This window comes from Eurosta solidaginis, chromosome 5 (assembly GCF_040869045.1).
Source record: "Eurosta solidaginis isolate ZX-2024a chromosome 5, ASM4086904v1, whole genome shotgun sequence".
Taxonomy (NCBI): Eukaryota; Metazoa; Arthropoda; class Insecta; order Diptera; family Tephritidae; genus Eurosta; species Eurosta solidaginis.
In genome coordinates, this window is record NC_090323.1 from 256,019,385 (window position 1) to 256,042,958 (window position 23,574).

Sequence of the window (23,574 nt, forward strand, 5' to 3'; positions counted from 1 at the left end):
CATTCATTTATTAAGCGCACAATTTTTTTCAAAAACTTTAACTTTTTAGTGTATAATCGTTATCGGTTGTTTATTTATATTTTTCCAAATTTTTAACAAAAAAGTTCTAATACTATATACAATAACAATTTGTCTATTTAATGTTAAAAACATATTCAGTCTCCATCCAATCCAAATATAAAATATCTCATTTATTTGCGAAGCAAATAAGCAGCACTGTATGGATAGGCGGAGTAGGCGGCATAGGGTGCAACATAAGGTGATGCCACATAAGGCGCAGCAGCGTACGCGGCATATGGGGCAGCATAGGCAGCAGCGTAGGGTGAAGCAACGAATGGTGCGACGAATTGAGGTTTAGCTTCAGCTTTAGGTTCAGCAGCAGCCAACGCGAAGAGGGCGACGAAAACGATGACGAACTGAAATATTGAGAATAAAACAATTAATAAAGGATTAGCAATGTTATGTCAAAAGAAAATGGAAATAATAATCCCAAATGATTGAAAGGAATTCAGAATTAGCGAATATATATTTGACTTACATATTTGAACATGTTGATTGTTGTTTTTGTTTTGTTTGGTTGATTGGTTGTTTTACTGCAGTGAAGCGAAGTGGAACTAATGACAAATTCATTGATGGTTTGAGTTTATATACAAAAAGACGATAAGCTTTGATATGCCAAGAATTTGTGTATGTATGTAGGCATATAAAATACTTGTTAATTTGTCAACACACGCAATGGATTGGGTGAATAATTATGCAGAAGTGAATAAGTGACATTGTTGACCTAAACGCCTTATCCCGCAGTCGCCTTGCGTACTTATTAAAATATATCCAATCGGAAATTCGATTTGATTTGGATAAATAATGAAAAATTAGCGTTTCTTAATTGCTGAAATAAAGAAAACCAGGAAATGTAAAAATCTGCTATTGGTCATGAATTTATCTGAAATTGACATGAAATTTTCTGAAATTTGAAATCTCTAAATTTTATTTGGAAATTGGAATGGTGACGCATTTGCTGGAAGAAAAAGAAGAGGCAGAAAGGTGTGACTATGACGAAGTCAGAAAGCAAGTGTTCTTTGCGCAATTCACAAACTGCGCCAACTATTGCGGAATCAGCCTTCCTGGTGTCTCATATAAGGTCCTGTCAAGCGTAGTGTGCGAAAGATTGAAGCCCATATATATGTATATGACATTGATAAGATTTTTACCATGTGCCACATCTTGGGGGAAACCCGCGAAAAAAGAATTGACACACATCATCTCTTCGTATATTTCAAATCCGCCTTCGACAGCAAGAAACGGAGCTGCCTATATGCCGCTATGTCTGAATTTGCTATATCTGAATTTGGTTTACCAAAAAAATTATATGACGACATTGATATCATCGGCCTAAACAGCAGCACCGTAAGTTCTGCTTACTTCAAATTGGAAAAAGAAGCAGAAAGGATGGGTTTGATGGTGTATGAGGATAAAGCGAAGTACCTGCTGTCATCAAGCAAAGTGTCGGCGCATTTAGGTCTTGGCAACTACGTCGCTATTGGCAGCCATAACTTGGAAATGGAGAAGGACTTCGTTGACCATGACAACATCAGATGAGGCGGCTGTGGGAGTGTTCGATAGAAATGTAAGAAACCTGAAGTTAAGCCGCATACAAACAGATGCAGTGATAGCCTAATGGTAGGTCTGCGGTGTTAGAAATTTGACAAGTCAAGTTCGAATCGCACTCGGGAAGAATATAGTTTCTAATTTAAAAATACAAGGATATCTGAAGAGATTTTTGGCAGGGTCGATTCCTTTCTGTTTTTCCATCATAATAAAATTATTTATTTTATGTTATTTTATTTTATTTTATTTTGTTTCAATATTAAAATAAATTCTTTCTTATTTTATTAACTTTTCTTTTAATTTAATTAAATTTATTTTAATATAATTTATTTTTCTTTACTTGTTTTTATTTTAATATATTTTCTTTTATTTTATTTTATTTTATTTTATTTTATTTTATTTTAACAAGTTTTGTTGTTATATCGTCCTACTGACTTGTAATATCGCGGGTTCGAATCGAGCTCAAGGCCTAACAATAATTATTTATCTTATCATTGTTATGATAAATTTTTGCTTAAATGAAAAAATTGTTTAAATTTGAATAGAAAAAAAAAATTTAGACAACTGCCAAAGGTTGGTGTATAGAATCCATTTTGGGAACTGCTAAATTGATTCCTCGGCAACGTTTAGGCGCCGCTGCTATAACCATTCAGCTATCAAAGCGGTTGCGTGTTTCTCTTCATTATTTCTACTTCTATCCTATTTCTTGCGAATTGATTTTCACATAACAATAATAAGATAAATAATTATTGTTAGTCCTTGAGCTCGATTCGAACCAGAGATCTTATTTTATTTTATTTTATTTTATTTCAATATTAAAATTAATTTTATTTTATTTTATTAACTTTTCTTTTAATTTAATTAAGTTTATTTTAATATAATTTATTTTTCTTTACTCCTTTTTATTTTAATATATTTTCTTTTATTTTATTTTACTTTATTTTATTTTATTTTATTTTATTTTATTTTATTTTATTTAATGTTTATTTTATTTTTGATATTTTATTTAATTTAAATTCATTGTATTATTTTTAAAAATGTGTAAAACTTTGATTTGATAAAAATATTTATGTTTCTTAAAACCCCTATAACGAACCATCTGCAATAAATAATTTATGCTTATCATGTTCCCCGTTTAAATGTAAATATTTTGCATAGTGAAGTTGTTAAACCAAATTTGTATGCCTGCACGTTCACAACGACCTTGAAATAACAGTGAAATGACAAACTTAGCTCAACGTGGAAGGCAACTACTAAGTACCCTAATACCAAAAATAAAAAGTTGCCACGAACCAAAACAAAAACGTAAACGATTTTTCGTTGACAGGGTGTACGTGCCTGAGCCACTGAGTGTCACATTTCGACACTCAATTAATGGTTTTGTAAGTAAGTAAATATGTTCAGTTGTCTGTTGTTTATGTGCCATGCTAATATATATTAATTTTATTTTTTTCAAAAATTAAAAGAGTATTTAAGCTCGACCAATTTACCATTTCATTATCATTTTTATCTTGTTCTTCTAAAGTAAAGCAACTAACCAACAAACAAACACCCACAAAATGTTCAAACATGTAAGTTTATTTTATAGTCGAAGTTTAAGTAAATTTGATTTTGTGATATTAAACTTTGTTTGCCTCCCACAGTTCGCTCTCGTTTTCATCGCACTCTTCGCCTTTGCTGCTGCTGAGCCTAAGGCTGAAGCGAAACCTGGTGTGTTCGCCTACTCTGCTCCATTGATTGCCTCTCCTTACGCTGCTGCCTATGCTGCCCCATACGCCGCTTATGCTGCTGCTCCCTATGCCGCCTATGCTGCTCCTTACGCTGCCTACTCCGCCTATCCGTACAGCGCTGCCTATTTGCTACGCAAGTAAACAATGAAGACTGGATTAAACGCTTTAAATATAAATTAAGTAGAAAAAAATTAAATAAAAGGAAATCTTAAACGATAATGGAATACTTAGAAATTTTAATCAGTTAAAATCCATTACATTTTCCGGTTCGGAGCAAGATAAAAGTTTTGAGGGATGCTAAGGAAATACGTTAATTAAGATTTAATCAGTGAAAGTAAAGACGAGCCCACCACATTTAGCCAAAAATTTGTGGGAGGAAATCAAAGTTTAAAGGTGTAACATAATAAAATGAACTTTTGGTCAGACAGTGCACAGTTAAAGTAGCACATTTTTTTTTGAAAGGCAAACAAAAGTATACGAAAGTGTTTCTTTAACTTAGCTTCCTAAATGTATCCCCAATTTTTGCATAGTAAAGGTATGCTGGGGATTTGTAGAGGTATCAGAATAAAATTAGATATGGTGTTCTTTCCAGGGCAGGACAGTAACGAGGAAAGTGCTCAAGAATTTGAGAATCTCTATCTGACAATGAAGTAGGCCAAAACTGTACTTTTGCATTATGTAAAATCTAAAATCTGTTCCGACAAACAAAATTTCTAGTTTATTTTCCCAGACCTTGTATTCGAGTTTCAGTATAAAATTGCTTAAATATACTTTCGAGCTTTGAGGGACAAAGCCACTATGGAATCTGGTAAATGAGGCTTGTAACTTCTATTACCGTTACGAAAACAATAAATAAATAAAAAAACAGCTTTTATAAAATGATGAAAGTAAGGTCTAGTTTTTGCGAGATATTCGCTAAAGCCACTATGACTCAAGCTTTATATTAAACAACACTCCTACTTCAGGTGGAAATATGCCCTAACGAAATGCCAGCTTTTATAAAACGACGAAAGTCTGGCGGTCACGACTTAGTCTTAGACTATAACAGAGCGTGGCAGCCGCAGACAATTTTTCATGAAATGCTATTTTTAGAAAAGCTTTTATGTATAGTTTCAACTTATGGTGAATATTTACATTTCTAACTCCTATTCTCCTCCTCCCTTCTCACACTTCCTTTCCCACTATTTTTTCATCCACTTCCTCCTTTCCTTCTAATCTATCCTTATACCATCTTCCTCTTTTAACTCTCTATTTTCCTCTCCCTCGCCTACTCACTTACCCTTATCTCCTGCCTCTAACCCTCTCTTCTCTCCTATCTCCTTATCCCGTTCTAATGTTTTCCTTTCGCCTCTCTTTGCTCATCTCGCCCAATTCAGCAATACCTCGACACACCAAATAATAACCTAGGCAAAGGCCACCTAAGCGAATTACGTCATAAATAATATCTCTTTATAGATCTGTTTATCAGCCAATTCGCGGAAAAGAAATTGTCCTCTAAAAAGGTCAATGAATGAGGTACTTAAGAATGAACTTCCAAGCAAATCGGTTTCCGAGTTGTCATGAAGGTTCCGAAATGTGTGGTTTGTATGGGAGTTGCCACGCACGTGAGTGCCGCCAAACTCCAAAACAATAAATCGCTAGCATAAAAAAAAATCCCAAAACCACAAATGAAATTAAGTGGGTAGACCACCACGCGTTTTTTTACGTTAGTTTTACTTAACTTTGAGAAATGTCTGTGTGTGTAATGATCTCTCCATCTCCGCTGTAGCAAGTTAATTTAGGTCTGTCTTCATACATCAAATAACCTGGGTGTCAGAATCGATCACGCAGAAGATTTCATCTTCTGAGATCAACCACTTAGGGGACTATTTCATGTTGAGAAACTGTCCAATACTTAGTATGGAAACCTAATAATGTTCGACGAGAAAGGCCTTGCGACTATGGATACCTGCTACCTTACTATGGATGAGGTTATCAGTAGAGTCTGGGATCAAAAATTGAATTCGCTTCCCGGTTGCCATAAGCGTACCGTGAGTACTTCCCTACAAATGATCAACACAACTAATCAGCTCATATAGTATTCTCAGTTAGGAAATGGCTTAAATTTGAAATTAAAAGCCATGGCGCATAACAAATGAATGAATGCGACTGTATCGCCAACAACGAAATTAAATTTCCGGTTTATATTCCCTTTCCACAACGTCCGCATTGGACAAACAATGAATGAACAAATATACATATCGATATATAAATGGTGATTTGTTCTCTATGAATCTCTCATTCCTTCAACCATTGCATGCTGCAAGATGGCTGCTCAATGTTGGACTTTTCAAACAATACTAAGTGCTTTGGCCATTTGAATGTGATCAATGTTCATACAGTTACTCATACGTAAAATGAACCAATCTAATGGAAACACCGAAAGTTTTAAAGTATGTAGTTTCAAACTATTTGAATTAGACTAAAATACTTAACAATTACGATATAGAATAACAGATTCTCAATTTAAAGAAAACTATTAACATAAATAAAATAAATAGCCGCGATATTCCACCGATGAGATTAAGGCCGAGCTTTTTTTAGAAGAAAATTTTTCAATTATAAATAAATTTTTCTAACAGGGTCGACCTTGGTAGTATTTAGCAATCACTTTGAGTGTACTTCTGACATGAAAAGCTCTCAGTGCAAACTCATCTGCCTTACAGATGCCGTTCGAGGTCAGCATAAAACAAGTAGGTCCCGTCCCGCCAATTTTCAGGAAAAATTAAAAAGAAGCGCGACGCAATTGGAAGTCAAGTTCGCCCTAAAATCTCTTCGGAGGTTATCGCGCCTTACATTTATTTATTTTATTTTATTAAATTTTCTGTAGTGCTCCTTTTAAATTTTTGCTACAAGCTGTTTTATGAGAAGCCTTTCATGGCAGAAATACACTCCGAGTATATGCCAAATCACTCTCGAGGGGCGACCGTGTTAAGATAAGTTGTATTTTAATGAAAGAGCTGGTGGGCGGACAAACCACCACATCCTTAAAGGAGTACGCATCAAGGAGATAAAAAAAAAACAAAAAATAATTGAAGCCAAGAGAGTTCACGAAACTAAATAAAAGAAACAACAAAAAACACAAGAACAAAGAAATAAAACAATCAAGCAAATAAAACACACAAAATAAACATCACAGGTAAAACATACCATTCAAGTAAAATAAAGAAAAAAACAACACAGCGCGTAAAACAAGCAAAATAAACAAAGTAAAAAACACAAGGAACACAAAAAACCAAAAGAAAATGAACAAACGAACCTTTTCTTTCAGCATTCAAAGCAAAAAACGTTAGCGAAACAAACAAACAAAAAAGTACAACAAACAAAATGAGCAAAATGAATGAAGGGACCAAACAACGAAGAAAACCGAACAGAGAAACAAACAAAAATACCAGAAACTGAACCGAAAAAACAAAGAAACAAGTATAACAATCAAAATAAGCAAAGCAAATAAAGGAGCAAAACAGGGAACAACCAAAACAAACAAATATTACACAAACGGATTCAACAAAACCATCGAAACAAATACAAGAAGAAAACTAGTCAAAACAAAGAAAGGAACAAAATAAAACGAGCAAAATCATAAAAGCAAAGAAAACAAAAAAATTAGAAAAAAACAAGTAAGGAAGGTTAAGTTCGGGTGTAACCGAACATTACATACTCAGTTGAGAGCTATGGTGACTACATTAGGGAAAATAACCATGTAGGAAAATGAACCGAGGGAAACCCTGGAATGTGTTTGTATGACATGTGTATCAAATGAAAGGCATTAAAGAGTATTTTATGAAGGAGTGGGCCATAGTTCTATAGGTGGACGCCATTTAGGGATATCGCCATAAAGGTGGATCAGGGTTGACTCTAGAATTTGTTTGTACAATATGGGAATCAAATGAAAGGTGTTAAAGAGTATTTTTTGAGGGAGTGGGCCATAGTTCTATAGGTGGACGCCATTTAGGGATGTAGCCATAAAGGTGGATCAGGGTTGACTCTAGAATGCGTTTGTACTATATGGGTATCAAATGAAAGGTGTTAATTGGTATTTTAAAAGGGAGTAATCCTTAGTTCCATAGGTGGACGCCGTTTCGAGATATCGCCATAAAGGTGGACCAGGGGTGACCCTAGAATTTGTTTGTACAATATGGGTATCAAAAGAAAGGTGTTAATGAGTATTTTAAAAGGGAGTGATGCTTAGTTCCACAGGTAGACGCCGTTTCGAGATATCGCCATAAAGGTGGACCAGGTGGGACCCTAGAATTTGTTTGTACGATATGGGTATCAAATTAAAGGTATTAAGGAGTGTTTTAAAAGGGAGTGGTGGTAGTTGTATAGGTGGTCGCCTTTTCGAGATATCGCCATAAAGGTGGACCAGGGGTGACTCTAGAATGCGTTTGTACGATATGGGTATCAAATGAAAGGTGTTAATGAGTATTTTAAAAGGGAGTAATCCTTAGTTCCATAGGTGGACGCCGTTTCGAGATATCGCCACAAAGGTGGACCAGGGGTGACCCTAGAATTTGTTTGTATAATGTGGGCATCAAACGAAAGGTGTTAATGAGTATTTTAAAAGGGAGTGGGCCTTAGTTCTATAGGAGGACGCCGTTTCGAAATATCGCCACAAAGGTGGACCAGGGGTGACTCTAGAATGTGTTTGTACGATATGGGTATCAAATTAAAGGTATTAATGAGGGTTTTAAAAGGGAGTGGTGGTTGTTGTATAGGTGGTCGCCTTTTCGAGATATCGCCATAAAGGTGGACCAGGGGTGACTCTAGAATGCGTTTGTACGATATGGGTATCAAATAAAAGGTGTTAATGAGTATTTTAAAAGCGAGTAATCCTTAGTTCCATAGGTGGACGCCGTTTCGAGATATCGCCATAAAGGTGGACCAGGGGTGACCCTAGAATTTGTTTGTATAATGTGGGCATCAAACGAAAGGTGTTAATGAGTATTTTAAAAGGGAGTGGGCCGTAGTTCTATAGGTGGACGCCGTTTCGAAATATCGCCATAAAGGTGGACCAGGGGTGACTCTAGAATGTGTTTGTACGATATGGGTATCAAATTAAAGGTATTAATGAGAGTTTTAAAAGGGAGTGGTGGTAGTTGTATATGTGAAGGCGTTTTCCAGATATCGACCAAAATGTGTGGTATCTGTTGGATACCGCTAATTTATTTATATATATAATACCTGCCAAGATTTTAAGGGTTTTTTATTTCGCCAGGCAGAACTTTTTCATTTTCTTCTACTTAATATGGTAGGTGTCACAACCATTTTATAAAGTTTTTTCTAAAGTTATAATTCGCGTCAATAAACCAATCCAATTACCTCACCATGTTTCATCCCTTTTTTCGTATTTTGTATAGAATTATGGCATTTTTTTCATTTTTCGTAATTTTCGATATCGAAAAAGTGGGCGTGGTCATTGTCGGATTTCGTTCCATACCAACTTAAAGTGAGTTCAAGGAAGTACGTGAACTAAGTTCATTAAAGATATGTCGATTTTTGCTCAAGTTATCGTGTTAACGGCCATGCGGAAGGACAGACGAACGACTGTGTATAAAAACTGGGCGTGGCATCAACCGATTTCACCCGTTTTCACAGAAAACAGTTAACATCATAAAATCTATGCCCCTACCAAATTTCAAAAGGATTGGTTAATTTTTGTTCGACTTATGGCGTTAAAAGTATTCTAGACAAATTAAATGAAAAAGGGCGGAGCCACGCCCATTTTGAAATTTTCTTTTATTTTTGTATTTTGTTGCACCATATCATTACTGGAGTTGAATGTTGACATAATTTACTTATATACTGTAAAGATATTAAATTTTTTGTTAAAATTTTACTTTAAAAAAAATTTTTTTTTTAAAGTGGGCGTGGTCCTTCTCCGATTTTGCTAGTTTTTATTAGGCGTACATACAGTAATAGGAGTAATGTCCCTGCCAAATTTCATCATGATATCTTCAACGACTGACAAATTACAGCTTGCAAAAGTTTTAAATTACCTTCTTTTAAAAGTAGGCGGTGCCACGCCCATTGTCCAAAATTTTACTAATTTTCTATTCTGCGTCATAAATTCAACTCATCTACCAAGTTTCGTCGCTTTATCTGTCTTTGGTAATGAATTATCGCACTTTTTCGGTTTTTCGAAATTTTCGATATCGAAAAAGTGGGCGTGGTTATAGTCCGATATCGTTCATTTTAAATAGCGATCTGAGATGAGTGCTCAGGAACCTACATACCAAATTTCATCAAGATACCTCAAAATTTACTCAAGTTATCGTGTTAACGGACGGACGGACGGACATGGCTCAATCAAATTTTTTTTCGATCCTGATTATTTTGATATATGGAAGTCTATATCTATCTCGTTTCCTTTATATATGTACAACCAACCGTTATCCAATCAAACTTAATATACTCTGTGAGCTCTGCTCAACTGTGTATAAAAAAATAAACAACACAGATGAGTTAAACACGCAAAAAAAAAAAAAAAACATAACACAAGCCAAAACCAAAAAGTCATCCAACAAATTTTCGAAAAAAAAAAAATAAAGATTACAAAAAGAAATAAAATAAAGAAACAAACAAACAAAATAACACAACAAAACAATTGAAGGAGAGAAATAAATTAAAGAAAAAAAGCCAAATTAACAAACAAGTTCCAAAAGAAAAAGAAAATTTACAAATTAAGAAAAAAAAATAAACGAAAAAAACCAACAAAACAATTAAACAAAGTGAACAAAAACAGGAAAAAAACAAGTCAACTCAATAAACGAAATAAATTAAATAAAACAAACATGCAAAGGTGCGCAGTTAGGTAGAAGTGGTGGTTGGTTCGATCAGCTGAAAATTTAAAAGGCGACTAAAAAGGCTTTCATATATTGATACAACAAAATCGGCATACTCCCACTTATTGACCGTACTAGGGTGCCTCATGTAGCACAGAAAATCTCTCGCCTTACTCCTTGCAATTCTATTTAACCCATTACAAGGAACAAAATGTCAACGGTATTTGTGGGTTAATAATGAAAGAAAAGTTGTTGCTGCCTTCTTCTGGTCGCCCTTACATCATCTGATGATTGAATATACTTTCCTTGAGATACATTTGAAGACATCACTATCAAAAAAATCTACAGTGACTTGGTGGAGTAGATGTTAAGTTAACGGATGGCTCCTTAAGAGAAGTTACAATGCCACACTTCAATATATCTTCGAACCATCAGCGGTGATATCATACTTCCCCAGAGAGCAAGCTCTCCTTACATGCTTGATTTGTCTAGCCTGTTACCAAAAAATTCACTTTTCTGACCTTTACGCTTATCAGAAAGCGTTTGAAATGTCGAAAAATATGTAAGTCCGAGACTAGAACACTATTTCATTTAACTTAACTTTTGAGCGAAAAACTTCAGATGAGAACCATTCTAAAAACTGAGTGTCTCGTTTTGACTGTAAGTGACTGTACAATATGAAAGCAATCTGTATAACAGCCAAAGTAAAGAGTGAAGTGTATAAAAGGATTTCGCCAAGTTCTCAATACGATGTCCATTGTTGGTGTTCCAATGATGAACAAATGTATCATACATACATAAATATGTCATGCACACTTATATATGTACAGTTGTGCGCGAGCACGAACGAATTGTAATTGAGTGCACCATACGGCCACAATCATGCCGTAATCAATTCCGCGTGCCTCATGTAACCGCAAATATGTGGCAAGGGGTCAATTTGTGCACTCTCTAGGACGTGCTCCTCTAATTAGAAAGCAAACAAAAATATCGCATTAGGAATGCTTGAGGAAACTGATTATAGGTATTGCGGCAAATTTCAATTTCAACAATTCAATATTGTTCATAAAATTACGTTCGTTACGCAAAATTCCTTGCTTTGTCCTTGAGTTTTCATTTGGTAACAATTTACTAATAACAAAAGTTTTATTTAATTAAATGAGTAGCCACAATTGAAATTCAAATTAAATTACAAACAGTAAAAAGATGTTTTTGTGAGAATATTTGGTGTTTTGTTTATACTATTGTGGTCAGTTACCAAATTGAAAGTGAACACTATTTTAGTTGTGGAGCTTCTTGGGTACTTCCACAACAGCTCAGGAGTCTCCTCGCTCCAATATAAACAAACCGGCACTGAGAGTACGTAGACTCCTTGGAGGTAAAGATAGCCTCAGTTGTCTCAAAAAAACTATTCCACAGCCAAAATAAGCATGCTGGATGAAATTTTGCTCGTCGAATCAGCCAAGGAATCTTAGAAAATGGGAAATATTCCCTCAAAATAAAAAACTTGCCTATTGTTTTATTAAAAATCGTTGGATCATGGATGGGAATGTACGCTTGTAAAAACAAGCTTCCCAAGCTGTGGGTCCAGTTAAATGTATTAAAGGGAGCATACCGGGACGTTGCTCTCTTTTGGGGACATAATAAAGCCAAAAAAAATTGAATGGGAATTTAAGAGCTTTTTCCACACAGATCACCAGATCCCATGGGAATATTCCAGGTGATGCTACAAAAACCTGTTATCTGGTAATAACGACGACGGAATGTATCTCTGTGACCTGTATTTCACTAAATCAGAGCGAACAAAAGTCGAAAAGGAAATATGTATGAGGATTTCACACCTATAAGCACTTGTGTCCTGTATATTGAAGATCCTGTTCTTAACTAGATAGCATAGTCGTTTCCCTCCAGAATCCTTAGCGCTAGACTGCGAGGCAGTGAGAGCACGTAACATTCCTGGAAAGGGGCTTCACAGAGTGGTGTTCGGCCATGGGGATCCCCGCCGTGGGGCTTTAGTGATTGCCCACTCGAATAGCATAGTAACTTTAAAACACTGTGGTAATTCTAGGATGAAAATCTTAAGTTATAAGTTATAAATTCCTAGGAGGGCTTCTGATACCTAAGGCGCTTCTGATCACCCATCTACTTCAAGTCTGGTTGATGAGTGCAGGTATTAGAGCAGAAATCTTACAATGGAATCTTATCAGAGTATAAGCTCGTACTGCGGGGGACGGATGAGATTCAAATGGTTGTATAGCGTAACCTTCTCAGGGGGCTACCAGCGGAATTTATAGCTTCATCAATCCAATTGTCAGCCTCACCTACCCGTGGCGAATCCTGTTTATTTAGCAGGTAAATCTCTGACAACTCTTGGGTTCTCAGGGAAGGGGAGGGGAGGGTTAGTTAACCTAGACGGTTCAATATGGTCTTATCAAGTTGTCCTCGCAATGGTTCTACTAGTACCTAAATGGTGCTATTTTCTTGAAAGCACCGCATCAATATTCGACAGAGGACTATCAATATCGATAAAACTTCACAAAATCTTCGGGGATTCATCTATCGCTTCAAGAAGAAGAAGAAGAAAAAAGGAGCAGATATTTGTATCGCAGAAGCGCAACAGGTCTTCTCACCTCCGAAACACTTCAAAGATCATTGATCAGCACTGACTTAGCAGGGCTAACAAAAGGTGGAAGCGATTGCAGTCCTTGGTGTTTCTGTAAGCATATGAAAGATGATATTGGAATTGAAACACAAAATCTCAGCCTTCAGCACATTTTCTACCATAACAAACTCCTTGGAGGGCCCTTTGACGAGAAACTCTCAGAGCTTAAAGGTGTAAGAGAGCTTCTCAAATATATACTGCGACAGTTTCGCACTACCGGGTGAATGACTACTTCCAAACTAGTTCTAATCGGATGCATGCTGGGACAGTTGATAGCCACACTTGCACCAAAAGCGCCTAAGAACCAACAATGCTAAATGGTGTCAGCCAAGTGCCCGCAAATATAATTTGAACTTGTACCTGCGCTAGTCCAGAGCTTCCTACGTTCCTTTTCATTAGCAAATTCATGAGCTCTAGTGTCTAGAGGAGCACAACCTCTAAAGCAGGAGAGAGGAGATCGCACTGCTAACCAAAGAACCAACCTACATACATACATACTAAGAGTCTACAAAAATGTTTCCTTACGAACAAACCTCCTTCCATGCCATCACATTTTCAAAACTGTAGAAACTCATTCTAAGGAAGTCTAAATATAAAAGCTTAAGCCAATTTGAAACTATCAAGGACATATCACAATGTTATCTAGTTTTGATGGCCTAAAAATTAAAAAAAAAAAAATTATTTAGCAATTTATGGTTATTTTCGATTCATTTTATTGCATTTTTTCACCGTTTCATCAAATTTGTGCTTTCAGTTTTCAATCACTATCACAGATATTCGTAGATGTTATATATATAATCAGTTTATTTGCGGAGCACATAGGCAGCGCTGTATGGATAGGCGAAGTAGGCAGTGTAGGGCGCAGAATAGGTGGCAGCGTAGGGTGAGGCAACCAAAGGAGCAGAGTATGCCAAAACACCGGGTTTCGCTTCAGCTTTAGGTTCAGCAGCAGCGAAGGCGAAGAGCACAACAAAAATGAGAGCGAGCTGTAAAGAAAGAACATTTTGTAAAGGAAAAAGGATTCGTTTAATAAATATATATATATGTAAATACATTAATGGGTATACGTGGATCAAAGGATTTAAGGATATTCAAATGAAGAAATTTACGTTGACCATTTTATTGTTGGATTATTATTTTACTGCTGAATGACAAAATAGAACTGATGGCCACAAGGCTTATTGGTTGGCTTTAAATACAATTCAATTCTGACTTGGTATATTTGTAGTTATTGTTGTTGTTTTGGGGTTTTGATTTGTTTACTTTTTCATTTTGTTACGACTTTGGTAGTTTAACAATGTGGACGAAGCACGTACATGTGCAAAAGGTTGAAACATGTGTGTAGTTTGTGTTTAGCGTATCGCCTACAGAAGGAAGAACTAAATGAGAATGAATATGTACAAATATACCTTTTTAATTACATATTTATTAAGGTAGAAGAATATGAATTAGGATGTGACTAGTGATATTTTCAGTTATTGAAAATACTATAAACTCTGGAGGTTTTATTTTTGCTATTGCTTTGTTTCTGAACATGAACAGAGCATAGAGCAGAGCCGTAGCACGAAAAAGTAATAGCATTTCTTATGCTCTGCTACGAACTGGGTCGTGTTGCAGAGCGGAGCAAATAGCAGAATAAAAACTGCAAACGAAATGCTCTTTGTAGTGAAGCGAGAGCAAACAAAAAATTAATTCTATTTGCTCTGTTGGGCATTGTTATGCATTGTATTTTATCGCGCTGCTACTTATCTACAACAACTTGGAATGCAATGTGGGAACAGGAGTGAGTCTCCCGATGCAGTAATAATAACAACAAAAAGTTTTAAACTTTTTTCAAAGAGACTGCAATAACCACAAATTTTTATACTCACCGTGCTTATCATCGGCCTATACACCCGCGCTGTTAGTTCTGCTTACTCCAAACTGAAAAAAGAAGCGGTAAAGATGGGTTTGATGCTGAATGAGGACAAAACGAAGTACCTGCTGTCATCGAGCAAAGAGTCAGTGCATATGCGCCTTGGCAACCACGCTACTGTTGGCAGCCATAATTTCGAAATAGTAAAAGACTTCGTTTATTTGGGAACCAGCATCAACACTAGCAACAACATCAGCACTGAAATCCAGCGAAGAATCAATCTTACCAATAAATGCTACTTTGGACTAGGTAGGCAATTGAAAAGTAAAGTCCTCTTTCGGCGAACGAAAATCATACTCTACAAGTTACTTATCGTACCCGTCCTGCTATATGGGGCAGAAGCATGGACCATGACAACAGCAGATGAAGCGGCCTTGGGAGTGTTCGAGAGAAAAGTTCTTCGAAAGATTTATGGACCTCTACGTGCTGGTGATGGCGAGTACCGAAGAAGATTTAATGATGAGCTGTACGAGCTATACGCAGACATCAATATAGTCCAGCGAATTAAAAGGCAGCGGCTGCACTGGCTAGGCCATGTTATGCGAATGAAAGATGATGCTCCGCCCAAGAAAGTGTTTCTATCGGAACCCGCCTATGGAAGCAGAGGTAGAGGGCGGCCCCCACTCCGTTGGAAGGACCAGGTGGAAAACGATTTAAACTCCCTTGGTGTGACCAATTGGCGCCGGTTGGCGGAGCGACTGGCGCGCCTTGTTGGACGGCCATAACCGTTTAGACGGTTAAGCGCCAATTAAGTAAGTAAGTAAATGCTTTGCACAGAGTATATTAACTTTGATTGGATTGGTTGTACAGTAGGCCGGGTCGATTTGTGGGGAGGCAAAAAAATCGCCCATTGCTCTGTGAAAATCATATTCTAGGGATCAAAATAAGAAACTTTGCCGAAGGAACCATACCTTTAAAACGAATTCTGATGTCGCCCCCCCCTTGGGTCGTAAGGGCAAATTTTGAAAAATCCCACTTTGAAATGCCTATGTTTTTTCTTTTTGCAGTTTATTTTTCTCTTTAGAAATTTATTTAGTCAGAACATATGTAAATGAAAAAATTAATTTAACTTAGTAATAGAAAAGAAATTAAAAAAAATTATTAGAAATTAGCGTTTTTACAACCCCCTTTTAAAACAAAGGCATCACTGTGATGCATTTGCATGTCGTAAACATAGTTTGGAGGGTTTTTTATTCAACCGTTTTAAAAAATGAAGGTATCACTGTGACACAATTGCAGATCGTAAAATTGCTTGTGTTGTTTTTTTTAAGCCACCACAAGACACAGCAGGTAGAATTGAAATTGCCCCTACCCAAAAGTTCGACCCACAGGGGGGCATCAGAATTCGTTTTAGAGGTATGGTTCCTTCGGCAAAGTTTCTTATTTTGATCCCTAGATTACGATTTACGCAGAGCAATGAGCGATTTTTAAATCGACCCGCCCTATTGTACAGGTATAAAGGAATCGAGATAGATATAGACTTCCATATATCAAAATCATCAGTATCCGTTAACACAATAACTTGAGTAAATATTGAGATATCTTCACCAAGTTTGGTACACGAGCTTATCTGGACCCAGAATAGATTGGTATTGAAAATTAGCGAAATCGGATGATAACCACGCCCTCTTTTTATATATATAACATTTTGGAAAACACAAAAAACCTGATTTTTAGTAAATAATACACCTAGAATGTTGAAATTTTACGTGTTGACTGATATTGAGACTCTTTATAAAAATTTTAAAAAAATTTTAAAATGGGCGTGGCACCGCCGACTTGTGATAAAATCAATTTTACAAATATTAATAATCGATTCAAAGTTCGATTCGAGCTCAAGGCCATGACACTAATTTTTTTCTAATGATAATTATTGTTATTTTTTAATTTTTCTAAATTTGAAAAATTGTATTTTGTTTTTGGAATAGTAAGTAGAAAATTTTTCTTTAATAATCATAAATCAAAAATCGTTAAACCTATCGTAACAAAATTCGGCAGAGAGGTTGCCTGTACTATAAGGAATGCTTTGAAGAAAAATTAACGAAATCGGTTAAGGACCATGCCCACTTTTATATAAAAGAGAAGGGTCGTGGACGAATAAAATAAGCTTTATCTTTGCAAAAAAAGGTTTATATCAATGGTATTTCATTTCCCAAATGGATTTATAACAATAAATAGGAAAAACTTCAAATTTTTTAAAATGGGTGTGGCACCCCCCCTTTTATGACTAAGCAATTTTCTATGCTTTGGGAGCCATAACTCGAAGAAAAATTAACATATTTTAATGAAATTGTGTACACATATATTCCTTATAGCAGAAAGTTATTCTAGTAAAAATGGACGGGATCGGCTAAAGACCACGGCAACTCAGATATAAAACAAATTTAAAAGGGTCGTAGACTAGAATAATAAGCTATAGCTTAGCAAAAAATAGTTTTGAATCCATGATATTTCACTTATCAAGTTTTATTGTAAGAGGAACTGGGGAGAAAATTTTTTTTTTCAAACGGGCGGTCCCACGTGTTATGTAGAAAAGTAATTAACTGAAATGAAATGTACAATTGAAGATCACGCTGAGTATATAATGTTCGGTTACACTCGAACTTAGACACCTTTACTTGTTTATGTATGTAATTAGCGAGAGACAAAAATTGCAAAGTTTACAAACGGCGATAGTTACTAGGACATGTTTCTGAAATTCAATTCTTTATCAGCTTGCTTCTCGGAGCTGAGTATTGAACTCGAATCTCCAATATTCATACCAGTGTAAAGGCAGATGCCTTTAACCACTCGTAGAGACAAATTGCAAAGCGAGCAGCGTGCGCCATCTGGCGGGATTTTTTGTACTTTTGTTGCATTGCCTTGGTCCTCAGAACTATGTGTGAGGTTGCAATTTTATAGATAAACTTGAAGTTTATGAAAACTTTATTGCAAATATCCTACGTTTGGTATGAAATTTCTAAATATCTCGCCCCGGGCGCCTCCTATCGTAATTTTCCCCCTTACCAAATACATTGACATCGGGTTATCAACTATGTACAAGGTTTTTATTAAGTTTGTAGCTCAATGGGAAGTCTCTTAAAAATTTATCGTAAGATTCACTTCCATCAGTACGTTTTTTCGCAAAATCTATATCTGTGCGACACCTAGCGAAACAATTATTCATATAAGTTGAACTCCGAACCACATATTAAATTTTATATCTCTAGATACCGGGAAGCTACTTAAAAAAGGTTTAAAAAATTCCAAATCTTGTACGAGCTTTCTAATTATCTTGACGCGCGCCACCTAGCGTATTTTTCTCTATTGTTTTGCATTGTCAAGGTGAATGAGAAGTTACATAAAAATCGAAGCAAGATTCTATGCGCTCTAAATGGATTTTGTAGATACCTTCAAATATCGCCGTCCCTGCCTTATCTGGAAGAACTCTTTATCATAAATAATACCTTCCAGCACGGCCCTAAGCAATGTTCAAAGTTTCAGATTCCAAGGTTATTAGGTAGTCACCTAAAAGCCGATTTCAAGATTCCAAATCTCGTATGAATTTTTAAAATAACGCGACCCAGCGCCACCTAGCGGATATTTTTTTCCTTTTGTTGGATTGTCACTGTGACTTGAACTACGTGTAAAGTTTAATTTTTCTACCTCAATCACTCTTTTCTTTTCCAACCATTTTCTTAAATACCACGATCCCTGCCTCACCGCATGTTCCTCATGTTAAACTGTCATAGAATTCTGTAGTCTGCTCCAAGTCTCAAGACTCTAGCCCCACGGTAAATTACTCAAAAATCTGTTGTAAGATTCCCGAGTATCGTATTGAGATTCGAGAAAAAACATGTAACGAAATTAGTATAAAGGAAGTAAAAGAAAGGACTGTAATATTTTACAGTGCCCTATAATTTAGCCCGGCCATTGACAGCAGATGTAGAAGGTTCGGGTTGCAGGATCAAATGGTAGAGTATGTGTAGACTGTGTGCTTGTCCCGCGCTTACCACACTAATATTCCAGTTATTGGCAGTGGCGCAATTTTCCGATCTAGAAGCTGCAAGTAGAGTGGGTCCTAGTAAACTTCGAATATTTGTGAAGCGGACAGAGCTATTTGATGACACAGGTCCTGGCTATTTGAGAGGGGTTTATAGTTTGGTCGTCGAACAAGATTTTGGTAGCATTATGGACACATTCAGTCGATGTGAGTTCTTTCCTTTGTATCTTTTTCCACCTCGTTTTCTGCGCTACCTAAACGTGGCTTCCCCTTCCCTTTGTTTTATCTCTTTTTCCATTTCCCCGCTTTCCCTTTATCTACTTTCTACAGTGACTTTTAATTCTTCGCTGCTGTTACTAACTTCCCTTTCTCTTTGTATTGCTTCCCGCTTTTACTTCACACTCGCTTTTTCCTTTTTTTCTGTTCTACCCACCCCCCTTTCTCTAAGCCTCCCCAACCTTTATCTTATCCCACTCCCTTACCATTTGGTTCTTCTACCACTTTTTATTTCTCCCTCTTTTCTTCTTCTTTTTACTCTCCCTTCTTTTTCTTCGACTCCCTCTCTACCCATCATTTACCTCTATTCTCCTCATAATCTTTCCATCCTTCCTATCATCTACTTCTTTCTCTTCAAAATTTTTCATTATTTCCCATTTGACCCAACCATCCTTGCGATTTCTTTCCCGTCAGCCTTGTTCTTAGTCTCAGTCCTGCACTATCCCTCGCCTTTCCAATCCTTACTACAGGTCTTCTTCTCGCCCTGTTTTTTTCCCAATTCCCTTCATTTACTCAGGCTCGTTTAACTCGACTGCAAAAAAAATTTAAAAGGCGGACATTAATTTTTAGGACTATTTTTCAAAAAGTTTTTGGAGCTCTTCTTTGAGGGTGTATTGAGGAAGAATTTTGTAACACCTAATTCAGAGTGTTCAATACTTAATTTTTATGAATTGAATCTGAAAACGAATCCAACCGAGCTAAAATTATTTTCATAGAAAAGAAAAACACTCAACTATGGAGAAGTTAGTAAACTATCAACCAAGAAATGCAATAAAAAGTTTAAGTTTTCGTTTTAAATTTTATTTTTGTTTTGTCCAATTAAGTTACGGTAAAATTTTGTCCTCTTCAATGTCAATCAGTGTAAATTGCTATCACAAGTTTCCTGCTGCAACTTTTCGCCTACTTGCGGAGCACATAAGCAGCGCTGTACGGATAAGCAGAGTATGCAGCATAGGGAGCGGAATAGGGTGCAGCGTAGGCGGCGTAAGGAGCAGCATAAGCAGCGGCATAGGGTGCAGTATAGGCGGCAGCGTAGGGTGAGGCAACCAAAGGAGCGGAGTACGCCAAAACACCAGGTTTCGCTGCAGCTTTAGGTTCAGCAGTGGAGAAGGCGAAGAGGGCGACGAAAGCGAGAGCGAACTGAAAAATAAAGGAAAATAAATTTTTTGTTAGTGTTTGGATGATATTGATTAAACTGTAATTAAGTAAATTGGTTGAGTGTGAATAAAAACTTACGTATTTGAACATTTTGATGATTTATTTTGTTGGTTTGTTGTTGAAGAGCAAAATTGAACTGATAATAATTTCGTTTATTGGTCGAGTTTAAATATAATTTTTGAATTGAAATATTTTTTGTGTAGGAGACAAGTTGCGACTTTTTGCTTCGACGTACGAGGTTAGCATTGGCTAATTTTTGGATTAAAAGAGACTACCGGCTAGGAAATGCATAAAATATGCAACGCAGTCGAAATGAATTTAGTAAACGACCTTACTTTTAGGCGGACAAATGTATGTATGTATGCATGTAGATGCACATTCGAAATTAGCTCATTATTAAGTTAAATCACGCGTCTTAATATAAAGCTTTAATTCAATTAATTAAATTTAAGAATAAGCAGCCAAAAAGGATTGTGAACCGAAAAATGACGGCGTGACTGTATTTGTCTCAGTGAGTAGTGATACAACGATACGAGTATTGAGTGAGTAGTATCAATACTTTGCCAAAAAATAATCCAGTATTTCGTACTCGATGCTTTTTTCCAAGTACATACTTAGTAAAGTAAAGATAGTTTATCTCGATACTTTTCACCGATACTTTACCAAGTGCCGATGGTGTACATGCTTAAAATAAACAAAGTTCAGTTCGTTAACACCATAACTTGAGTATAAACTGAGATCATCGACAACGGTGGAATGGGAGACGATTTCTGTATGTTGTGGTGAAGGAAAAGTATGTGTTTATTGTCTAGAATCACTAACTCCAACAAAATTATGAAAAGCTGCCGACTCCATAACATTTCAGTACATTTTAACCTATCATGCAGTAGAGCTTTTTCATTCTACAGTGAAATTTTGGTGGATGAAGTTAGCAGCTTTTGCAGCATCTTCGACGATATATTGGTATTGAAAATGGTCGAAATCCGATTATATCCACGCCCACTTTCAAAAATGAAAAAAAGCAGGCTTTAACAAATACTGATGACGTGGGAAAACCTTAAAGGAAAATCGTTCTGATCCCCATCTATTTGGTTAATGTCTCCACAAAACGGTTAATGACATAAAAAAATACTTGACACGATTTACCTCGGAGGAGATTTAGACCGAGGTTCTTTTAATTTTCCTTACAGATTGAGGTGGCGAGATCTACATATTTTATGCCGATTCCGAACGGTACTCTGCAAGGCAGGCGAATTTACACTGGGATGCTTTTTATGGAAGACATAAACTCGGAGTGCTTGCGAAACCACTGCCGAGGGGCAAGCCCGTTTGAAAAAATTTTTCGGAACTGAACTTTTTTTTTTAAATACATACATAACCTACCTTACTTGTTTTCTACTGATTTCAAAATATACGACCTCATTAAAAAAAAATTTGGTAAAAATCCCGAAGAACTCACATGGATTGAGTATATTCTATACCTTTTACGGAGTATGAGTACCAGCATCGATACTTTGATCTGAGTATTTTATATGAGTACCGGTATCGATACTTTTTGTAAAAGTTCTATCACTAGGGGTGAGATGCTGACGGATCAAATAGAAGAAAAGCCGTTCTGATCGATAAACGAACACCGAATTTTCCAAACAGCTTCATATCCCGTATAATGCCAAGATACTTAGGAGTCCCGGGTAGCACCAGCTGCACTACCCCAATCGAGCGCGGTAAGTGACTACAATTAAAACCTATTTTTTTTCCTTTTCTCTCAGAAACAAAGTCATTTATCCCCCATTTCAGGATTAATTCCTTAGTCAATTAAATTATTTCTCATTCAACTTCTAAATGAAAATCTCTTTGCCGTTTGAGTAATTCACTTTTTAAATGGTTTTTATATTTTTACCTTTGACTTTGTTGCTTTCAATTGTCAATCATTTGCATTAACGCTTTTAATTACTTAAATTATCAAAAAGGATCAAAGCATCCACACATTTCATCCTTTCTCACTCAATTGCATTGGGGTGGTCAATTAGCGCCCATCGCCGCAAGCTAAGCTACCGAACAAGGACAAATTATCGAAATTGCCTAAATGACAAGTTACAGTTCACCAGCAGCTGTTGTTGTGGCTTGTCATTATTGTAAATGTCAACTGAACGGTGCAATAAGGTTGAGTTAACAAAGTTCAACTGCCTCGTGCCTTTAAGCTTTTGTGATGCTTTTTGCATTTCTAATGATTTGTTTACCGACGACGACTATCTTGACAGTGCCTTTGTTGTTGTTGCGACAATTTTGTAAACAATATATCGAAGTTTCTGCTGTTATTGCGTGCCGTTGGGTTAAATAAGTTTGCTTGAATATGATAATGACTCGATAGCAAATCGATAGTTTTTCGATAACACGCCGATAACAGTTTGATAACTCTTCAATAACAAATCGATAGCTTTTTAATTACTTATCGATAACTTTTCAATGAATAATCCAAAACTTTTCAATAATAAATCGACAACATTTTGCTGACATATCGATAGTTTTATAATATATCGATAATTTTTGGTAACATATCGAAACCTTTTCGATAAATAATCTATAACTTTTCGATATTAAATCGATAGCTTTTCGATAACAAACCGATAACTCGTCGTTAAATCACATCATTGGCGTTTCTGCTGTCATTGTTATGATGTGCAACTATTGCCGTTGGGCTAAACAAGTTTGTTTGAAAACGATAAAAAATCGATAAAATTTTTATGGCATATTGTTGTGAAAACATATCGATAATTTTTGAACACATATCGAAATAATCTATAAATTTTCGATACTAAATCAATAGCTTTTCGATAAAAAATTGATAACTCGTCGATAAAAAATCACAAACACATTGATAAACTTTGTTTTCGATACAAATTTATAACACTTCGATAATTTGTTTATATCTCGTCAATAACACGGGTCAACACAAAATTTGACTTTGGCTTCAAAGCATTAAAAATTGACGAAACAAAAATATATGGCATGAAAAAGTTTGCTTTCCTATTTAGGAAACCGCTTGAACGTAATTTGTCAAAATCCGCGGTTTTCATTTTTACTTGAAAATTAAACAATTCAAATAAATATTTTTATTAAGTTTTAATATCGAAATAACTTACAGTAAAGTGGAAAAAGATTTAAAAGTCTACACTTTTACTTTTTCTCTTATGTTCATAGGTACTATCCCTCAATAAACCCCAAATATAGTCTCCCATCATGTTTTCATTATATTGGCCTTGATAACGTTGTTCGATGAAGAGCCTAAAATCTCTGCTTTATTATACTCAGAGTACTTTGCACACAGAGTATATTAACTTTGATTGTGTAACGGTTGGTTGTACAGGTATAAAGGAATCGAGATAGATATAGACTTCTCTATACAAAATCATCGGTAT

General features: G+C 35.9%; 2 protein-coding genes across 8 annotated transcripts in view; one reads left to right on the forward strand and one right to left on the reverse strand.

Annotated features, from left to right (window-relative positions):
* The window catches only part of LOC137253296 (phosphatase and actin regulator 1-like), a 763,209-nt gene that overhangs the window by 113,805 nt on the left and 625,830 nt on the right, over window positions 1-23,574 (forward strand). The window lies entirely within an intron of this gene.
* On the reverse strand, window positions 43-614 carry LOC137251647 (cuticle protein 4.9-like). The gene is made up of 2 exons (XM_067786358.1): window positions 539-614; window positions 43-416 (listed from the first exon to the last, which is right to left on the reverse strand). The coding sequence occupies exons 1-2, from the start codon at window positions 548-550 to the stop codon at window positions 192-194; spliced, it is 237 nt and encodes a 78-aa protein (XP_067642459.1). The 5' UTR covers window positions 551-614; the 3' UTR covers window positions 43-191.